General features: G+C 40.1%; 2 protein-coding genes and 1 long non-coding RNA gene across 4 annotated transcripts in view; 1 reads left to right on the top strand and 2 right to left on the bottom strand.

The window, feature by feature from the left end:
* The window catches only part of ift140 (intraflagellar transport 140 homolog (Chlamydomonas)), a 47301-nt gene extending 31987 nt beyond the window's left edge, over nt 1–15314 (bottom strand). Inside the window, exons 1-19 of the mRNA XM_015032641.1 lie at nt 15083–15314; nt 13691–13852; nt 12612–12833; nt 12414–12535; nt 11526–11656; nt 10293–10468; nt 9564–9655; nt 9372–9478; nt 8734–8888; nt 8451–8654; nt 8298–8370; nt 7081–7172; nt 6869–6996; nt 6188–6305; nt 5975–6096; nt 4939–5074; nt 4723–4854; nt 3313–3348; nt 1221–1435 (exon numbers count right to left, since the gene is read on the bottom strand). Of these exons, the coding sequence (XP_014888127.1) occupies nt 1221–1435; nt 3313–3348; nt 4723–4854; nt 4939–5074; nt 5975–6096; nt 6188–6305; nt 6869–6996; nt 7081–7172; nt 8298–8370; nt 8451–8654; nt 8734–8888; nt 9372–9478; nt 9564–9655; nt 10293–10468; nt 11526–11656; nt 12414–12535; nt 12612–12833; nt 13691–13837 (2408 nt within the window). The 5' untranslated portion in view covers nt 13838–13852; nt 15083–15314. The remainder of the gene's footprint in view (nt 1–1220; nt 1436–3312; nt 3349–4722; nt 4855–4938; nt 5075–5974; nt 6097–6187; nt 6306–6868; nt 6997–7080; nt 7173–8297; nt 8371–8450; nt 8655–8733; nt 8889–9371; nt 9479–9563; nt 9656–10292; nt 10469–11525; nt 11657–12413; nt 12536–12611; nt 12834–13690; nt 13853–15082) is intronic.
* Nucleotides 15315–16549: 1235 nt separating this feature from the next.
* On the top strand, nt 16550–17000 carry LOC106947558 (uncharacterized). Its single transcript, XR_001425013.1, has 2 exons — nt 16550–16700; nt 16794–17000. It is a non-coding gene; the product is annotated as an uncharacterized LOC106947558 (long non-coding RNA).
* Nucleotides 16926–21084, bottom strand: part of telo2 (TEL2, telomere maintenance 2, homolog (S. cerevisiae)) — a 14550-nt gene continuing 10391 nt past the window's right edge. For both annotated transcript variants that reach the window (XM_015032637.1, XM_015032638.1), the window contains exons 13-21: nt 20635–20726; nt 20231–20347; nt 20081–20152; nt 19852–20007; nt 18957–19048; nt 18782–18881; nt 18600–18664; nt 18363–18478; nt 16926–17260 (exon numbers count right to left, since the gene is read on the bottom strand). In XM_015032637.1, coding sequence (XP_014888123.1) covers nt 17139–17260; nt 18363–18478; nt 18600–18664; nt 18782–18881; nt 18957–19048; nt 19852–20007; nt 20081–20152; nt 20231–20347; nt 20635–20726 — 932 coding nt within the window. In that variant the 3' untranslated portion in view covers nt 16926–17138. The remainder of the gene's footprint in view (nt 17261–18362; nt 18479–18599; nt 18665–18781; nt 18882–18956; nt 19049–19851; nt 20008–20080; nt 20153–20230; nt 20348–20634; nt 20727–21084) is intronic.

The following is a 21084-nucleotide window of genomic DNA, read 5'->3' as shown; positions in this document are numbered from 1 at the left end:
TCACTTATTTTGAATATTTATGTCTTACTATTCCAGTATTAAACATTCATTAGAATTTTAAAGTTAATTGATCTTTGAGAATGTGTTCCTGGATTATTATATTATTATTACCATTATATTACTTGAAAGTGGTCGCAAAACAACAATATTATTGTTTATGGCAATAATTTCTGGGACAATTAACTGTCCAACAACATTTGTTATCGTGACAGGAAAAGTCACAGGCCAACAAAAAATATTTCTACAAACTAAAATCACCAAAATGTTGCAACTAAAGTAATCAGATCATATATCCAGAACTTCAATGCTTTTTTCTTGTTAAATAAAAGTCGTCCAGTTTGCTTATTATTTGATGAAAGCTGAAAAAATATTTAATATTTTCTCAGCCATAAAAACAGGATCTAGTTCATTCTTCATTTGAAAACACTTCCTGTATTCAGCCACGTTTTAATACAGCAACTAAAGACTGTAGACTTTCAGAGGCCCCTTAGCGCCCTCTGGAGGCCGCAGCTTGAAAAACACTGCAGCCTAAAGTGACCCAGGTGTTTTGCCTTAATGCGACCTGTATCTGATGTTTTCATGACAGTCTGAACAGCACGGGTCGGGTTCTTTTCGAATGCGACCCAGGCCACTTGGATATCCAATACGTATCCGATTCAAATGTGACCAAACGTCCAGGACGCATTCATCCGTCACGGATACTCAACAGATGTCTCTATTCTGCGTCCTGAAACGCACGAGCGGAAAGAAAAACAGCAACATGGCAGACTATAATGAGGATTAAGTTGTTAATGTGCTCCAGTTGGACAACAACTTTAAATGTGAAAGCTGTGCTAACCGTTAGCATCCATGTTTACTTCCGTAAACACTGAGAACGCTGACGCTATTGCGCCCTCTACTGCACATGTGGGAGACTTTCAGGTTGTTTTCCCGTTCACAATGGAGGTCGCATTTATTTGGAAGTGTGAACGGCAACGGGAAAAAAAATATCAGATGGATTTACCAAAAAAATTCGGAATTGGGTCACTTCAGGCTGCAGTGTGAACGCAGCCAGAAATCAACACCCCATCTGCGGTCAGCTCCAGGGCCCAGTACCAACGCAACACCCCCCACCCAGTACGTCTCTATTTACAGAGCGCCGCCCCTTTAACCGAGCGCCACCCCTTTAACTGAGCGCCGCCCCTTTAACCGAGCGCCGCCCCTTTAACTGAGCGCCATACCTTTTGATGAGTTTGATGGACTTGAAGGCTTCGTCCATGTCGCCCACGCTCAGGTAGAAGCTGAAGTTCAACATGGCGTCCCGCGTTCCCTTCTCGCACTTCTCCAGGCCCACGAAGTCTCTGAGAGGTCGCCTGGATGCCATGAGGGGGGTCGAAGCAGGAGCCGCTCTGATTGGCTGATCTGGTGGAGACACCTCTGGGTTCTGCTCACCTGGCTGGGATTAGAGGACCAGGTGGCTAGATGAGCTCTTGGAAAGTTACATCAATATTTTCTAAATATAAAATCAGAACATGGAAGGGCTGGACGGTATAGCTAAAAACCAATATAACTGATTCATATCAGTCGACATCAATACACTGCAAAAACAGAAAATCTGAGAGTATTTTTGGTTTAGCTTCTAGTGCAAATTATACACTCAATGTTAGGTTCCGTGTTTCTGTGTGTTTATTTTTGAGTTTCTCTGTGTTCAGTCCTGTGTTCCTGTGAGTCTCTGTCCTGTCCTCCCCGTTGATTGCTCCCCAGGTGTTCCCTTAATTACCCCGTGTGTATTTAAACCCACCTGTTGTCTGTGTTCCTCGTCGGGTCCTTGTCTATTGTCCTTGTCTATTGTTGTTAGTCTACTCACCAGTTGTACTGCTAAGTCCTGGTTTGTGTTCGCTCGCACGTAGTCCTGTCGTTCAGTTGCTACCGGTATTTGGCTGTGTGCCTGTCTCTCTGCCGTGCTGCCTGTTTTGGACTGAGCTTTACTTTCATCATTAAATATCATCACCACCATACCTGGGTCTCGGCGTCTCTCCTCACCACTACAACCACACCTCATGACACTCAAAGTAAGACAAAACTAGCTTACAAGGAACTTCTCAGCAAATACAGGAGCTTGTTTAAAGTCAGTAATTTCTTAATATTGATGAAAAAGTTCTAGTTCCACTGGCAGATGATTTAATTTATAACAAGAGAAAATCTCTCCTTTTTTATTTTTGGTGGGGAACCTTGAAACTGCCTCTGCCCCAGTCACTCAGCAGCTTGTTGCTAGGTAACCGAAGTTGGGGGAGCTTGAAACTGCTTCTTACCCAGCAGCTTGTTGCTAGGCAACCAAAGTGTGAATGAGTTGATTCCACCAACCTAGAATTTTTTATATGTTGGATATTCTACCAGATGTATTATCTACCGATATTGATCATGAGTCTATCACAATTGATTTATTGTCCAGCCCTAAAACATGGGGTAAAAATAATGGGGATCAGGTGGGAGCAAATAACGGGGCAACAACTGAGTCCAGAAGTTTACATACACTCATCATCTGAATGAATCTTTTACCGATTTATCTGAAGTTTCAAGGTGGGAAGACGATACAACAAAAGGGTTTCTGAACACATCTGGATTTATTGTGGATTTTCAGGGTCAAAAATATCCAGCTGAAATCAAATATTTATGAGCGCCAAATAAAAAGACACAGACACGGGTTTTTTTCCCCCCGAAGTCTGAAGTTAAATAAGACCAAATTCTCTTGTTTCAGGTCAGCTAGAATCTCTAAATTATTTTCTATTTGCTAAATACAAGAAAACGTAGCAAGAATATTTTTAAGAGATTTTTGTGTAGCTTTCTTTGGTTTCAGACGTTTGCATTTATTTATTCCAGAAGAAGAAGATTTGGAAGCACTGAGAAAAAAAGTCAAAATTCTGAGAAAAAAAGTCAAAATTCTGAGTAAAAATTACAAATTCTGAGAAAAAAGTACTTTTTTTCCAGCATCTATAATCCTCTTCTGTTATTTATTTATTCACTCCAGACAATAAGAAGTAAAAACAGAAAATAATAATAATAAGACGTGCTGGAGGCTCTAGGTTTTAACTTGACTTTCAGGTGGAAACACTTTGGTCATGGTTTAACTTGAAAAGAGACGCTTCGCCAAACGTCAGCAGGCCTGACTAAATGTTTCAGCCTGTGAGAATCAATCTGATCCTGTGTGAATTTATTCACACAGGATCAATAAAATCATCCATTGCAGGTGTTTGTGATGTATTCAGATTTTAGTGCTGATCTACGGGAACGATGATGAGACACAATCACAGCTGCTGAAAGACAAACACTTACTTCTGGAAGAAACACACCATCTCCCCGAAATAACAGCTGGGGTGTGTTAGAGCACACACACATTTTCACATGAGAATAATCATAAAAAACAGTTAATATGCTCATAATTAAACCCCACAGATTTTGACAGAGTATTAGAGCCAAGAAAAAAAATGTAATCACTGGAACAACATTGTAATAGTGTGAGAAAAAGCATAAAATCATAGTATTACCAGAATAAAGTCATAATAAAATGTGAATAAAGTTATAATATTGCGAGCAAAAAGTTTTACGAGAATAAGTTAGAAATACTAACAGAATAAAGTCATAGTAATACAACTAAACATTGAAACGAGTAATTGTTGGAAATATTATGTTATGATTCTTACATGTGTACAGATTATTGATCCTACCATAGCAGTCTTGTGTTACTATAGATTATTGTGACTTTCATTTAGAAGAGTTGGCCTCAAACTTCAGACTGCTGTGTTGAAGACTCCCTCAGACTGACAACAGCCCTCCGCACTAAGGAGAAATCGCTCCCAAAGGAAAAGACGAGATGACCTGGTGTGTGTAGAACTTGCTGATATCTTGTCTCTTCTGTCTCTCCCTCCCTTCTCTGAAATAAAAGACAAGCTCTACCGGGTCGTTATCAGGACGCGCGGTGGGCAGCTCGCTGGACCGGTCCGCTGCGCCTTGGTAAAAACTCTCATAACTTGTCTGTGGTTCTTTTCACGTAGGTTGTGAAAAAAAAAATATCAGTAATGTTTTGTAAAGTTATACTTTGGTATCAGACTTCACCTTTTCACACATCAGCAGCAGGACTGAAAGGATTCTGCAAACGACTGAATCTATTTCATAGAAATAACCAAACATCAGATCCTCACTCCTCCATAAAACTGATATCTTCTTGTAATTTTACGACTTTCCTCTGGTAATATTGTTTCTTTATTGTGCAAATATTACGACTTTATTCTTGTAATTTAAAAAAAATATAACGGTAACACTTTAATTGAAGGGGTGTGCATAAGACTGACATGACACTGTCATAAACATGAACGAGTCTTTATGAATGTTTATGACTGTTGTCATGAAGTGTCATTCGGTAAATAATGACACTTTTAATGCAAAACTGCTATAAAAGTTGCATTGAAAGTCCATTAAAAGTGCCAACTTTGCATGATTTTGTAAATTATGATAATTTAATGCAAACTTGGCATTTTCAATGGATTTCAACGCGACTTTTAGAGAAACTTTATGTTCATGACAGGTGTTATGTCATGTTTACGGCAGTGGCCCTTCAAATAAAGTGTTACCAATGTATCTAAGTTTGGCCCCAATACAAACATACAACCAGAACATTTCTGAAATTATTTTCACTAGAAGTTGCCCCATAATTCAAATAGAATAACAAAGAGTGACTGAACTCACCTTGCAGGTGAAGTAGTAGTATGGCACATCCAGGGCGAGGAGGGCCTGAAGGCCTGAAGGCCTGGAGAAGCAGTCCTGGAGCAGGAGTCCGTGTTCCTGCGTACAGAAGAGCGTCACCACTGACACGTCCTCCTGAGAGAGAAACCGTCACAGCGTCAGGAATCCTGCCAACAACACCAAAACGGTTACAGACGATCACCGCAGCGCGTCGTCTACCAAATCTGAGAAAGCGTTGGCTGATTTCTCCGAGGCGATCGGCGCGGTCTCGCAGACAAAGAGTCGAGGTTCGCTCTCATCCCAGTACTGGGACACAGGAAAACGGCCACTGATTTCATTTTCCTGAAACTTTTGCCTGAAATGGCAGAAAATATGCGTTAGTGTGTAAGATGGAATAAAATCAATAAGGCAGGGCTGACAAATGTATATAATACTACAGTACTTCTACAAAGTTGAACAATATTTAGAGGTTCCCTGAACAGGTTATTATAGGTCTGTAGTCTACACAAAACATTTTTATTATATTTTTTACACAAAATCATCTTAGATAATGAGATTTCAGTCTGCTCAGTGGAACCATCGAGTTGTTTTACGGCGTCTGTCACTTTAAATCTAAATAAGTTGCTGCTGGCCCCAGCTGAACATTTACTCTCACATGTGAAAATGGCTGCAAACAGATGTGCAATTATTCAATCACACATCTTTGAAAAGCAGCAGTGGAGAATCCTGCATAACCAAGAAGAATGCAGTAAGTGGTTTCTGGATGCTAAGTTAACAACAAAACACTTTGTCTCTTCCAGCAGCCATTGTGCAGCACATACAGTGGGAAAACCAGCTGACCAAACGTGCTGCAGCTCAGCTTGGGTTGCTAGGTAACGGCTCACTAGGTTTTTGAAAAGGTTAGTTTTCCAGACACCAATAAAACGTGACAATTTTTAAGTGGAATGTAACATATTTTAACAGAACATTATTTTAAAAATTGCATACTTTGCAAGCAAAAGACAAAAATTTTACTGTTTAAAAAACATTCTTATTTTTTGTGGAAATGCTTTTCATATATTACATGAAATCAGCTAGTATTTTTTTTATTACGTTTACATTTTAAAAAACACAAAGTCTTCAGCATTTTTTTTAGAAAATTATTAAGAGCCGCAGGTTGCAGAGCCCTAGAGGACCACAAAAGTCGCTACAACGGGCCGGATTTGGCCCGCAGGCCATGAGTTTGATACATGAGCAATAAGAATAATGTCTTTACTTATCGCTTTCATCAGGCACAGAGACGCCAGAGGACGGTCTGCCGGTGAAGAAGTCAAAGTGCGTCACGGTGTCCATCTCAATGTCGTAGAAATATACTTTATGATCGGGTCGTCCGTTAACCTGACGAACAGATCAGATTAAATTCACAACTTAAAAAACAAAGATGATGTTTCTTTGATTTAAAAAGTGTGACTGAATCCCGCCGAGTCACCTGAGAGGTTAGCAGGCTAACTTGGCTGCCGCTGGCGTTGCATTTGATGGACCTCAGGGCGCCGAGGCCGCTGATGTGGTCGGACAGATTCTTAGCGCCGCAGTGAGCTTTGGCGTCTCTGCAAAAGAAAACATCACAAAAACACAAAACAGTGTTCAGGTGCGACGGAGGATTAGGGCCAGCATGAGGAAAAATACATATTACAATAATAAATCCATACGAGAATAAAGTCGGAATATTATGAGTTTATTCTCATATTACGAGAATAAAGTCGTACCTGAATAAACTCATAGTAATAAAGGTATAATGTCACCAGAATAAAGTCACAGTAATGTGAAGATGTTAAGAGAATAATATTCTCGTCATACATCAGGAAAAATCCAAGAAAAAGGTTGTAATATTAAGAAAATACAGCTAGATATAAATAAGATATATTTTGAGAATAAAGTCATAGTACACACAGCAACATCAGATTAGCATAAATAACAGGACACAGCCTGTTGCTGATAATAATCTGATGTTAATAGATTAAGTATTTCTTTATCTGTAAAACAAATACCAAAGTATAACTTCACAAGATGCCCAACATTCCTCATTTTACCACAGTCGTCAGACTGATCTTTGGTTTTGCAGTTCTCATAATATTACGACTTTATTTTGATGCTCTGATACGTTAGTTACCGTCTGGAGAGGTCGTAAACTCTGATGTGCGCCGTGTCTGTTCCTACTGCCAGGTACGACTGGCACACGTCCAGCAGCACGGGGTTCCCCTCGGCCCGGGAGAAGGTCAGCAGCTGCTTCACTGTCCCCTGAGGGAGGAACAACAGCAGAAACGTTTAAACCGGGTCTGAGCTTCAGACGGCAGGATGCGGCTACAGCAGGTAGCAACGTACCTGAGGTGTTCGGATCTGGACTCGGCTTGGTTCCACCGTGTAAAGGTTCTCATCATGAACAGCAACAATGGGGGAATCACAAGGAAAAGATCCTGCAATGGATGGAAGGAAAACAGGTTAAACTCCCTGAATTATTCACATTTTGTCACGTTTCATCGACAAACTTTCATGGATTTTATATTCTACACCAGAAGTCTGCAACCTGTGGAGAATAAAGAGAATAGAATAAAGTCAGATTATGAGAATAAAATCACACAATAAAGTCAAAATAATACAGAATAAAGTCATAGTATTACGAGAATAAAGTAAAAAAAAAGTATGACAGTAAAGTAGTTATATTATGACATTATTCTCATATTATTTCGACTTTATTCTTGTACCATTTTATTCTCAGAATATTATGACATTATTCTTATTTAATTTTTTGTTTTCTTAGCATGACCCTTACGCTCTGTCGTAATTTCACAAGTGTTCAGGGAGTTTACAGTGACGTACTTTTGACGCTTTGAACGTGACGTCACGCTTCCCAGAACCACTCCGCCGTGACGGAAGTATAAACAACCTTTGCACTCCTGTCACAAAACATGTATCTGGACCCTGATGTCGCTTTTATTCAGCTGATTTCGCTTTAAAAATGTTTACAGGACGCTGCGCGGTCGGCTGCAGGATACAAGCCGTCAACCACAACGGCTGGCAGCCCTCGGTGAAATAACAAAGAAATAAGATTAATGTTCATATACTTTATAACCAATTATGACTACAAATATGCAGTCAAATATCGCATTATGGGGAAGGTACGCGTCTGACCATTGGTAACCATGGAGACAGTGCCGCACCGTCATGTAGCCTAGCATGTATGGGGAAAACTGGTTAGCATCTCGTCTTTTGGACGTTGTTAATGCTGCTGCGGTGTAACGGGAAGCGCTGTTTATGACATAAGGACATAAAAATTCAGTGATCTGATCAACACGTCAGGAGGGAGGCGGTACGGGTCGGTTTCTAAGCTAGCTGTTTCCAACTTTTGTAAATCCCGCCGTCTATGAACTTCAACCAGGTGAGTTACGTTCACAGCCAAATTAACTCGACGAATAAAAGAAAGCCATGAATAAGCTGGCAAAAACTATTTGGGAAAACTATTTCCGTCGCTCTGTCCTTCACTTCCAACGTCCGTCATGGCGCCTGGAACGATTTAGTGACGTAGTTGCAAAGGGGAATACCTGTAACATGCAGAGCCGTGCCTGAGAGCTCATAGACAGAGATGTGTTTCCCGTTCCAGACCGTCACAGAGTCCTGTTGGAGGAACAGGGAAGTAAGTTTCATTTCTGTCAGAGCAGAACTAAGCAGAGTCCAGCTGTTTTGTTTGGTTTCACCTTGCTAAGGCACACTCCTCTGACATGCATGTCACACTGCAGAGGAAGCGTCTCTCCGCTGCTGAAGTTCGTGATGCTGAGCTGAGTCGGGGCGAGCTGCACTGCTGCCACCTGCTGGCCGAAGTGCGCCGACATCACATGCTCACTGAGGATCAGAACCGTTCTGGAGTTGTTGGCGGCCAGCAGGTTCTGATTGGAGCCCCACTGACGTCACACACACACACACGCGATGAGGCTTGATATAAAACAGTTTGTTTAAATGATGAGCTCAGACTGACGGTACCTGCAGCTGGGTGACGTTTCCGTGGATCTCAGTGGGAGTCTGCAGCTTCCACAGGGCTTTAGCGTCGGCTCTGTAGCTGCTGCTGCTGCTCATCGGCTGTGTCGCCGTCTTCCACATCGCTATGCGGCCTTTGGAGGTTCCAGCTGCCAGGATCTCTGCATAGTTCACATTTTTATTAAAGAAAGCAGATTATTCAGAGCTGCAGTAAGCAAGCTGAAATAATGACGGGGAGGAGGGAGCAGTTTTTATTGGTTGCGTCCGATTTCCTTAAGATCAGCCGATACTTACATCTCAAACCGATCTTATCTACCGCCACTCAACCCTGAAAATCAGCCACTGACAGACAGACCGGCCCACCGGGTCGGGTCTGCATGTTTCCAGTTAACAACAGTCACCCCACTGTTACCAGGGATTGAGTGACGAAGTTACAAAGGGTCAATATCTCGCTAAAAGGTTACTTATAAGAAAATTTATTTCAAGCGTACTGAGACATTTGCAGTAGAAACTAGATAAAAATACTCAGTAAGATTTAGTATTTTTGCAGTGTAGGTGTTGCTGGCAGCGGCTGGATGGATAAAGAATGTATTTTCCAGATTTTCTTTTCTTTTTAAATATTCTGAGCCTGTAAATGAATTTACCTTTGGCTGCGCAGTAGGAAACACAGTTGATCATCTCTCCCTTCTTAAAACCCAGAGTTTCGTCCAGAGATAGAACGTAGTTCTCATCTCTCTCCAGGTCCCAAATTCTGACACGTTTAAAGGAAAATAAGCCAACAGATTAAAATCACTGGTTTATGTAGGTCTGTAGGGGAGCGGCAGGTAGAAACTGACTTGACGACCGGTTCTCCTGTCGCTGTGATCAGGAGGCTGTTCTCAGTCCAGCTGATGTCGACGTTCTGCCCGGCTGTGCTGCTCAACTTCACCTGCAGGCAGAAACCAAACAGAGTAAGAGCAGCACAACGCCAGCGTGTTTTTACTCAACTAAAAGTAAAAAGAAATGACTGATTCAGGACTAAAAAAGGTACTTCAGTTTACTCCAGTACTGAATTACTGATCAAATTATCAATCATTTAATATTTAAAAATTACATCTTCAGACAGAGCAAAATATAAAGTTAAATGGAAATGTTGGTATTTTAAGGAAATATATGACAATAATTCATATAAGCAACAAAAAAATAAAATCAGGCAAAGTAAAATTCTTCCAAATCAGTTTCTTTTAATAAAAAATGTATGAAACTTTAACTGAAACTTGAGGTCTGAGTCTGGTGGATTTTTAGTTAAAACATGTTTGTTGTTCATTCAGTGGGTAGAAAATGCAGAAATTTTACTCAAGTAGGAGTAAAAATACTTCATAATGAAATGACTCAAGTAAAAGTAAAAAGTACAGCGTAGTGAAAATACTTTTAAACGTACGTTTTACAAGTAAATGTAACTGGTTAGTACCCAACTCTGCCTGTTACATTAAACATAACCTGGTTATTTGTTTATTAAAATGAAGATGAGACATTTACTGCAGCAGTCAGATGTCTAACTCTAGGAAGCTACGGTCAAAGCGGACCTTCATGGACTCGTGAGCGCCCCCTTCTGGTCTCAGTGTGTACTGCGACAGCATCAGGGTGTCCGTGACGACCACCAGCACGCCTCTCTTGTCCAGGTAGAAGAGCTTCCTGATGGAGCCGTCCTCGCTCAGCAGCGGGCTCGTTCTGCCCTGTTCGTCCACGGCATGGACCTTTCCTGCAGGTCATCACATGTCGGCTTCAAACAGGTTTAAACGGAAAACACAGGGGGTGCCAAAAGTTGATTAAAAAAAGATTGAATCCCTTACATTTTTTCATTTTTGTTTTCTGTTATTCAATCATTAAAACCCCCCAAACAACTATAAGTTAATATAACTGATTTAACTATTATTTTTGTTGCCCATTTTCTGATTGGCTGCCAGTTAAACTCATCAAGTTTCTTTGTTGGTCAAGTTAGCGTAGCGAGCTAGAAATGGAAAAGTTTCTGACAAAAGGAGACCAAAGGAGTCAAACTCTGCTGTGATAAACCATAAGAACTAAAGGAATCAAATTAAATTTGATGTGGTTATTATAAAATAATATTTTCAAGTAAGAGGATTGTGGTAAAAAAAAATTTGATTATCTGGTAATAAAGTCTGGAGAAACTTATCACAGTATAAGTTTTTCATATCAGTCGATGTCGATAATTATTGATAAGTTTTCTGTTTTAAATATCTGAACTACCGTCAGACTGGTGGTGTGACCTTACATGTTTCATCCAGTTTCCCTCCATGTTGTTTTTTACTTTGTAGCAGTTATGAGGCAAAGTGGGGAAACTTGAAACTGCTTCTTAGCCAGCAGGTCGTTGCTAGGCAACTGAAGTTTGGGGGAGCTTGAAACTGCTTCTTACCCAGCAGGTCGTTGCTAGGCAACCAGAGAGCTGAGTTAGTAGATTCCACCAACTTAGAATATTCTTTATATTTAATATTTTATCAGATGTATTGCCTATTGATATTGATCACATATTTATACTGTTATTGATTTATTGTCCAGACCTTTAATAAATCATAATATATGACAATAAAATTCTCTGTCACAGAATTCTTGATAATCTAAAATCATAAAAAAATGAGGCAACATTTATGCTAAATGGATAAAATAATTCCTGATTAGTAAATAAAACCTTCTAGTAGTGGATCTTTATAACATAGTTTGTAGCTTTGTGTGTGGGTTTGTAAAGAGGGGGTTCCCGGGCCCTTGGGGGCCATGTCACGGAAACGTTTGGACCGTCTTACCGTCGGCGGTGCTGACGTAGAAGCCCAGTCCCTCCTGAGGGCCCATCTTCAGAGGCGCCCCCTTCCAGCTGAACATGTCCAGAGCCGATTCGTCTCCGCTCACCGACGCCCGCGCCAACATCGCCACGTCGCTATGGAAACAACACGGATGAGACCAGGTGTGAAAACAGGCTCATTTCCACCTGAAACGTTCCTCTTATTGTCTTTAGATTTTAATGTGGTTTGCTTTAAAGGTCAAAATATTCAAACACTGCCTTTGAACTTTTCTGTCTCTCTTATCCTAATAATAATAAAAATCTAAATATTTATCTATAAATCACTTTACATGTAAATTTTAAAGCACTAGGGTCTCTTTCAGTTAGCTCCTCTGCTGCTGCTTCTTTAATCTGAACTAAAAAGTAATGATAATGGATTTAAAATGAAGTATTAAAGAATAACTTATAAATTACAACTGTTCCTGTGGATCTACATTTTTGATTGTGTGAAGAAAGATTCTGGTTTTTCTGTTTTCTCCTTTCACAATCAACATATAATGCATCTTCAAATAAAAACCAAAACGATAATAATGTTAGAAAGTGTCTTTGAAAACTCTTCCTACATAAATGAAATGGATTATTAAAGCTTAAAAATAAGTTTTTTATAAAGCAAAATCGGGGCTATAAACTTTGTTAAAGAGAAAAAAAATGAAAAGAAAAAGTCAAACTTCTCAAAATTACTTTTCAAATTAAAGTTTTTTTAGTTTCAAAGTAAATACCCAATTTAGCTCCACATTTTTTCCATCTTATCTTCCCCAAACAGATTGGAATTGATCATGAGAATGAAAGTTATTGATCTCATTTTAATTGATTAATTGCGACAGATTCATCTATAAATCTGTGAGCTACTTACACCCCAGGAGAGGCAGGCTTGAAAATGCAGCAGGTTAAAGGTTTGTTGTAGTCGTGCTTGACGAGGTGATTTCCTAAAAGTCGCCCTCTGGCATCTAATTTCCACACGGCCAGAGCTCCGTTCTGCCAAAACACAACGATTATTAAATTCAGAATAAAATCAGCGTTTCTGTTTTATTGACGTCATGGAGCAGCGAACCTGATCTCCGGTCACCAAGCGGCTTCCGGAGCCGCTCCACTCCAGCAGCGTGATGCGGGCCGTGTGGACGGCCGGCAGCACGGTCTGATCTCCGGACGGATGCGTGAGCAGCACCACCTCCCCGCTCTCCCAGCCCAGAACCAGAACCGGCTTTACGGGATGCCAGCGCAGCGCGGCGGCCGGCTGGGCCCGGTCCACATGGCAGCTCTTCACACACTCACCCTGAGTTTGGACAGGACCACAAAGAAACATCAGAACTGATGTTATCAGTGCAGATTCCATTATCAATATACAGTAAACTAATTAGAAATATGCACCATGTTATATTCGATTCAAACTAACTTAAAACTGGATTAAAAATAAGAATCTCGCTGTGAAATGAACATTTTAAATGTTTTGACAGTTTTTGCGAAGGAGTTTTTAATATAATAAATTAGCCTCGTATGAAAATACATCCTAATTTATTGAATATGACTGTAAATGTTAATGAGATGGAGAAAACTCAGACAGCACAGCAGTAATGTAACAACCAGGTTATGGATTATTTAACAGAAAACCAATAAAAATCATAAAAACCTACAAAACAAATGGCAACAACCACATTTACACGTTCTTTCTAGATAATATATCTTAAATATTCCTCCGTAACTAATAATACACTTAACAAAAGTATAACAAATTAGTATAACTACTATTAACAGCTGAATATATATATATACATATACAAAAAAAACAAAACCATAGTAAATTTATTTATTTTTTTAAGTTGGTAAATAAAGAGCAAATGTTTCCAAACCCACAGGATTCGTTGATCATAATGGGAGGAATAAACAGTTAAGGACCTGATGGTAAATTAATTAATTCCCATGTTAAGGAGGGGGAACAGATTGGTTCAAACAGAAACATTTGTTCCTCTCCCATAATGTTGGAAATAAAGGGATTTCATCTTGGATATTTCTTAAAATACAAACAGTTCAATACGTCACGCAAACAAAACGGGAACCGATGACAGGAATCGTTTTTAACAGAGCTGAAGTAACGCTACAGCTAATCCACCCGACAGTCTGATCCCAGTTTACCTGCTGCAGATAAAGATCCACGCTGCCACCGGAAGCAGGGCTGCTCGACGCCACAGCCAGGATGGGGAGCGTGGCGTGCCAGGTCAGGTGAGACGGCAGATTGCTTCTGTCAGGGGTTTCGATGCGGTGGTCAAAATACACCGCCATGATCCCTCAGTAAGGCTGGATGGCAGAGATGGAGTTAGGAACATAATACCAAACTATGCATATGTGTGATGATTTATTTAAACTTACATTAAATCAGACAGAACTTTAGTCTTTATTCTAGAATAATCAGTAATCATGTTCTAGATATCTTTCTCACAGGTCTGATCTGGTAAAACAAACTTCCCTGGACAATAAATTGTCTCAGAAATTATTGCGATAAACAATAATATTGTTGTTTACCTGTATCTATATATTTTTAAGTAATATATAGGTAAAGGCATAATAATGCAAGTTTGCCCTCAAATAAACTTTTAAATTGTAAAGAACATTTTAAATATCCAAAATAAAACACAATCAAAAACAATACATAATAAAAACATAAAAACAATTGAAACCATCAATAAAATGGATTATGATTTCTATGTAAACAAAATTTCCCTTAAAAATATTAATTATCAGAATGTAAATGATCAAGCTTATTTTATTATTTACTTATTAGACAGGTTTAGTCATCCAGCCTGTTTTATTGATATTTGTACAGATATTTAATTTATTTGTTTACCGTCTTGCTGATGTTGTTCTTTGACTGTCTCTGTGTTGTTTATTTTCTTTCCCACCTTACTGCAAGGAAAATTTTTAAGGGCACAATAATAAAATAATACAGATACAGATCACTTCATTACTTGGGGTTATTATAGGTTGTGAATAGGAAGTTGATTCTTAAGAATCATTTAATTACAATGCTTAGTTTTTCAATTTTTGCAAAAAATCTTGTTTTCATTTATTCTTTTTAAAATTATCCCACTCTCCTGCACATTTCTTTTCATCAGATTTGCTAGTTTAATAACTGTACTGTACTATTTGTCTCCCATTGTTTATTTTTATGTTATGACGCTACAGGTTTACATTTGCCTGTCACTTGGCTTCTGGTACAACCGAATTTCCTCATATTAAATGACATTTCCATTCTATTTTGGCTTACCTTCTGGGTAATTTTACTCTAAGGTTGCATTAACAACGTATATGAACACAGGCAGATTTAAATGAGATCGATTACGGTCTCTAATACGTAACAGTCAGCTATCAAAAACGCCAGAGAGGTTATGTGTAAAAAAAAGACAAACCTCACAGCATCAATTAGCTGTTAGCATTAGCTTAGCTAGCAAAGTTAGCGCCTGTAGTGTCTTCCTCGCTGAAACACAAAAAAACAAAACCTACGAAACCTATTTGGCAATGAAGACTTACTTTACTGTCTCTCCTTTTCAGTTAGCGACACTTCGCTTTGACACAACGGACGGAGCGCGTCATATGGACCGTTACTTCAAGCGGTGTTGTCTACTGGAAAAGCGTCTTTCTCAGTTGCCCATGACAACCTGAGAGGCTACGTAAGGAGGCGTAGCGACGGAAAACAGCGAACGGAGCCGAGTCCGGACCGAAGATGGAACATTGATGGCGAGCGGAAGAAGAAGCCTGTACGAAAACCCATAAGATCACAAACTGCGCTATTTTAACATTTTGTTGTTGTTCCAATTATTTAGTAGAATATGTTGAAACAGTACTTTTATTATGATGATGTACAAAAATTAGCTTAAGCCTCCAATCACAAATTTTCTAGCTTTTTGTGCTGTTAGCAGATTTTCCTGAGTATTCTGATTAGTTATGCACCAATTTCTTTAAGAGTATTGTTTTTGTGTCCCTTTATAAGTGTTTGATCATTTACAGCTCTATAAACCCATTCTTATTGCTCATGGTGATATACAAGTGTTATTTATTAATAATAGTTTTAGAGTACTTCAAATGTACTCAAGCCAACATTAAGCTTGTTCTAAAATGGTTGGTGGAAGTTTCCATAATTCTGTTCCACAAAAGGGTAAAATATGGTTTAAAAAGTGCAATATTTTAAATAAAAAGGGAAAATTTCATTGGTATCGTAGATTTTTCAGCTGGTGAAACATTTGTGTTGATTCACACCAAACCCAATATGAGCGTTTAGTTCCTTCAATCTTAGCTTCATATTTACTCAAACAACAGATTGAGTAAATATTTTTCATTTTATTTCAGTAAAATTCATGATATCAAAATAAAATTAATGAATTTCCCTTAAAATATTTTAATCATCTTTACCAGGCTTGCCAAGCAACACATATTTATAAACTCATCAAATTCATTAGTTTACATGAGAGAGAGAAAAAAAAATCAACAAAAAAATAAAGATGTCTCAAACAAAAAGCATTTTAATTGGAGAATATTCCAGCTTGTACAGATGACTGTCACGACCGGCTGTAGTAGTACTTCCATCACTTCCAAAAGCTTTTCTGTACAGAAATATTCACAGGATGTCCTTTGGAAACAAACTGCTGCTTGTACCGGAAAGATGCTGGTCAAAAGGAAGTTATGTTTTAATCCTGATATTCAGAACTAAAACAGAAAGACAAGCAGGAATTCCTTTTAGGAACCGACTTGTACACTGCAAAAACACAAAATCTCACCAAGTAATTTTGTCTAGATTTAGTGCAAATATCTTATTACACTACAAATAAGACAAAACAAACTTACAAGTAACTTTTAAAGTGACATAAGAACTTAGTTTTAAGATCCTTAATATTGCTTAAAAAAAATAACTAGTTCCACTGGCAGGTTATTTTACTTATAAAATGGAAAAATGTCTTATTAAAAGTGAAATAATCTGCCAGTGGAACTAGAACTAAGTTGCTAGGTGACAGGCTGAGCTCGGCTGAGGATGCTAGGTGACAGGCTGGGCTCGGCTGAGGATGCTAGGTGACAGGCTGAGCTTGGCTGAGGATGCTAGGTAACAGGGTGGGCTCAGCTGAGGTTGCTAGGTAACAGGGTGGGCTCGGCTGAGGTTGCTAGGTAACAGGGTGGGCTCAGCTGAGGTTGCTAGGTGACAGGCTGAGCTCAGCTGAGGTTGCTAGGTGACAGGCTGAGCTTGGCTGAGGTTGCTAGGCAATGGAGCCAATGGAACTCATACTTTTTCTTCAATATTGTGTGATTATTGACTAAACAAGCTCCTACATCGTGATAAGAAAGTGATTTGTAAGTTAGTTTTGTTGGTAATATTTTGTATTTTTGCAGTGAATGCCATCACGTTGGTCACCAGTCCACTTCCTGTGTCCAGCTGAATGTTCCAGGAAGTGTAAAAAAAGCAAAGCACCTGCGATACTAAATGCAGGGTTTAAAGGACGTCCTGATCCCTATGATTGGAAAACATCCAGAAAACATCTGCAGCGTCATCTCCACCAGACAATCATCAGAACCTCTCCTCATGCAGATGCTGAACTGGTCACGACTCCAGGCTGAGGCCATTCGGGTTCTGCAGCTGCTTCTTGAGGTTCTGATCCAGCAGAACCAGGCTTTGCACAGCTAAATTACGGCAGTCAGCGTCCGGGTCCACTTCAGCCACATCTGTGGACAGACAACACAACCAGAACCAGAACCGGTTTTTAGAAAGGGGAAAATAAACATTGTTCTAGTCGATTCTGTCTTTCAGTCTCAGTTCAATCTGAAACTGATTTTCTGCTCCAGGCAAAAAGAAAAAAGAAATAAAAACGGAGTGAATCGCATCACAGGACATCCTGGTTCCTGATCTCCTTCCCAGAAATCTGTGTGTGTGTGTGTGTGTGTGTGTGTGTGTGTGATGGGAGACTGCTGACAGAAATACAGTCTGCAGGTGGAGATGTGAACTTTAGGTCAGAAATATCCCATCATGCTTCGTTCAGCGTCAGATTTCCATGTCATGAAAATTTGGTTTCAGTTTCACGGAGAAACTTGAGACTTTTTCCGTTTTTAGTTTTTTATGTTGATTTTAAAATATAAAAACGCAAAAGTTCAGCATGAATCTGTGGCAAAAGGAAGGAAAGATGAAGAAAATTAGAGAAAAAGGGAATAAAGAGACAGAATTAAATAAAGTAAGGAAAGAAGGAATGAAAGAGGACACAAGGCATTAAAGCAGGGGTCCCCAAACTACGGCCCGCGGGCCGGATCCGGCCCGCCACGTCATTTGGTCCTGCCCCCTGAACAAAGCCGGATCCGGCCCGCCTGCTCATACCAGAGAGCATTCAGTGTTTTTTTTCATATGTTGTATTTTCTGGTTTATATGTGGATTTTTCTTCAACCACCAGGGGGCTTTTGAGCAAATGTGAAACTTACTTTCCCTCAATGGAATATATAGTCGTCAGTCACCGTTTCACTCACGGTTTTTTCCATTCTGGGTAAAAATCTATCCAAAAGTGTCGTCGTCTCTCCCCCACACCCCCCGTCGACAAGAATTTCTTTGTTTTTTTTTACTGCAAAAACTAAGACCACAGAAAGGAACAGCTATGTGGCCCTCGCAGGAAAAAGTTTGGGGACCCCTGCATTAAAGGAAGGAATTAAACAAGGAAAGGAAAGAAGGAAGGAAAGGAAAGGAAAGGAAAGACAACATTCCTGAATCGTTGAAACCCAGAATGCTCTGATCTAGTCTAGTGTTTTATTGATCACATTTTCTTCTGTTATTTTTATTTTTTACCTGCCAGCCAGGTTCTTGTTTCCAGCAGCTGCTGGCTGAGGTCCATCATCAGAGCCTGACTGGGCATGCTCAGAAACACGGAGCAGACGGCGAAGAGGACGCCTCGCCTCACCGTCCTTCAGTGACACCAAACCAACAGAAACCATGAGGAACCCAGTTAGAAACCAACAAAAACCATTAAACCATTAGAAACCAATAAAAACTCCAGATTTTCCAGTCAGCCTGAGTCAGACGTACTGGTCAGCGTGGTACCGAACGGCCCACACAAAGTCCAACAACGCAGCTCCCATCTGTGCAGCTATCTGGGAATAAACAGCATGAGGATCAGCAGCAAACAGGCTAAACGGCTAGCATAGCTCAGTCAGATTAGCAGCTAAAGTCTGGATTAACAGAAATGTTAATATAATATAATATAATACCGGTGCGTTCACGGCCAAGTGCATGAAGAGGCCCAGCGTGTGGATCAACCTGCCCAGAACCAGGTGGTCACTGCCCAGCAGGTCAAAGGTCACCTCAGGCCTGCCAGAAAGGAGTTTTTCTTTAACCCATCAGTTAAAACTATTCAAATCTTCAGAGTGTCACTAAAATACTAACTTGTCGTAATTTCTGAGGAGAGGAAAGAAGAAGTATCCAGCAACAGGAGCGTAGCGGTTTGGAGCGGCTCCAGCTCCCGGCTGGGCGGAGCCCTGCAGGAACATCGACATGAAGCAACACAGGCAGCTGGACGGTCGTCTTATTTAACGCCTGACTTAAAGAATGGGACGATTTCTACAGAGGGAAACGTCTAAAAGTCACAGGAAACATGGTTTAAACCAGTCACAGTGGATTTAACAGCGTGGTATTCCTTTACTAAAACTCCTGTTACCTGGCTTTAGTTTACTTCAGCTGAATCAATATTCATATTTTTAAAGGTTTATATGACGTATCAAGTAAAAATATTCTGTCAAGAGACAAAAAAAAAAACCCAGAAGATTTTGTGTTTCTTCTTCATTTTCTCTGAAACTTCAGCAGCTGCTGTGATGTTTTCACTTCTGATGGATCCTAAAAAGGTTTCGCTTTATTTTGATATTTAAGTGCGAGTAAAAAAACAAAATTAGATTTGGGTATGTTATTTTAAACATCTACTTAAGTATTTTTATTAAATTCCCTTTTTGTTTTTTACTTCTATTTGAGTTTCTGCTGCCTCTAAAAACAAAACAAACAGCCATTTTCTGCAAATGAGTTCATGTTTTTTTGGTGTCCGGAAAATTCTGTTCCAAAACCACATTCTAGGCCAGTGAGCCGTTACCTAGCAACAGAGCCCAGTCCCGTTGCCTAGCAACGCACACAGAGCCCAGCCCCGTTGCCTAGCAACGCACACAGAGCCCAGCCCCGTTGCCTAGCAACCCAAGCCAGTCAGAACTTGCACCTCTAAAGATTTAGCAGTAATATTTCTGGTCGTTAAATGACTATTTAAAACGTTTAGCGAGGCGCTAAGACGAGCAGCAACCTTTGAGATGCGTTTGGTTTTATTCTGGATCCTCTTCTCCACTTCCTGTCTCCAGCTGGCGGCGCTGTTGCTCTGGTAAGGCGTCAGCTCCGAGGCAGCTGCGATATCTTTATCGGCGGCTGGTTTGGAAAGCTCCTGAGCCGCCAAGGCGAGGACCTGCAGAGCCCAAACATGATCAGATTTATAAAGACTTTAAAGATTTAAAAGTGGCTAAAGCTGCTGGTTTCACCTCTAAGATGTCCAGTCGCTGCCGCAGGCTGTAGTTCAGGGAGTAAAACTCTGTCGTCAAGTACTGAGTGACCTGAGACAGACACAGACGGATGGATTTACGATGCGTAATGCGATCAGGCTGGACGAAGAGAATGAATCAAAGTCGTACAGGAACAGAGTCGACGGCGGCCAGAGCCACCATGGCCGCCTGCCGGAGGACCAGGAAGCCGCTAATGCCGAATCTGTCCTCCATGTGAAGAAGCACTTTGGTCATCTGGACACTGATCTGAAAAACAACAAAAAAATAACAAAAAAATAAACAACCCGGAGTCAAAAATGTCTAAAATATTGTGACAGGCCTGAGTTTAGTTTATTCATGCAAACCAGCAAATCTGAGACAGAGCAGGTGTCAAATAATGTCAAACAAGATGTTTGTAAACTATCTCTGGACTCTGGCTGCCGTGGATGTTTTCATTCTTTTGTTCAAATGAACAGATGAAATAAAAGAACAAAAACAAACAAGTAATAAAAAAGAAATAGCAAACCCAACATAAATATTCCTTCTGCTCTCACCTCCTTCGCTGCAAAGACGTTCCTCCTCACCAAACTCTCCGCCGCTCTCAGACTGAGTTCGACTCGCAGCGAGTCGTCAGAGGAAATCAGAGCTGAGCAACAGAACCAGAACATTAGACACGGGTTTCTATTTCTGAACCGAACAGAAAGAACCCAACGGAGAGAACCGAACAGAGAGAACTGAACAGAAAGAACTGAACAGAGAGAACGGGACAGAGAGAACTGAACAGAGAGAACTGAACAGAAAGAACCGAACAGAGAGAACTAAACAGAGAGAACTGAACAGAAAGAACTGAACAGAAAGAACCGAACAGAGAGAACTGAACAGAGAGAACTGAACAGAAAGAACTGGACAGAAAGAACCGAACAGAGAGAACTGAACAGAGAGAACTGAACAGAAAGAACCGAACAGAGAGAACTAAAATGGTAGAACTGAACAGAGGGAACTAA

This window comes from Poecilia latipinna, unplaced genomic scaffold, assembly GCF_001443285.1.
Source record: "Poecilia latipinna isolate Pla-1442-1.1 unplaced genomic scaffold, P_latipinna-1.0 Scaffold247, whole genome shotgun sequence".
In the NCBI taxonomy this organism is placed as follows: domain Eukaryota; kingdom Metazoa; phylum Chordata; class Actinopteri; order Cyprinodontiformes; family Poeciliidae; genus Poecilia; species Poecilia latipinna.
This window is presented reverse-complemented; position numbering and strand designations above follow the sequence as displayed.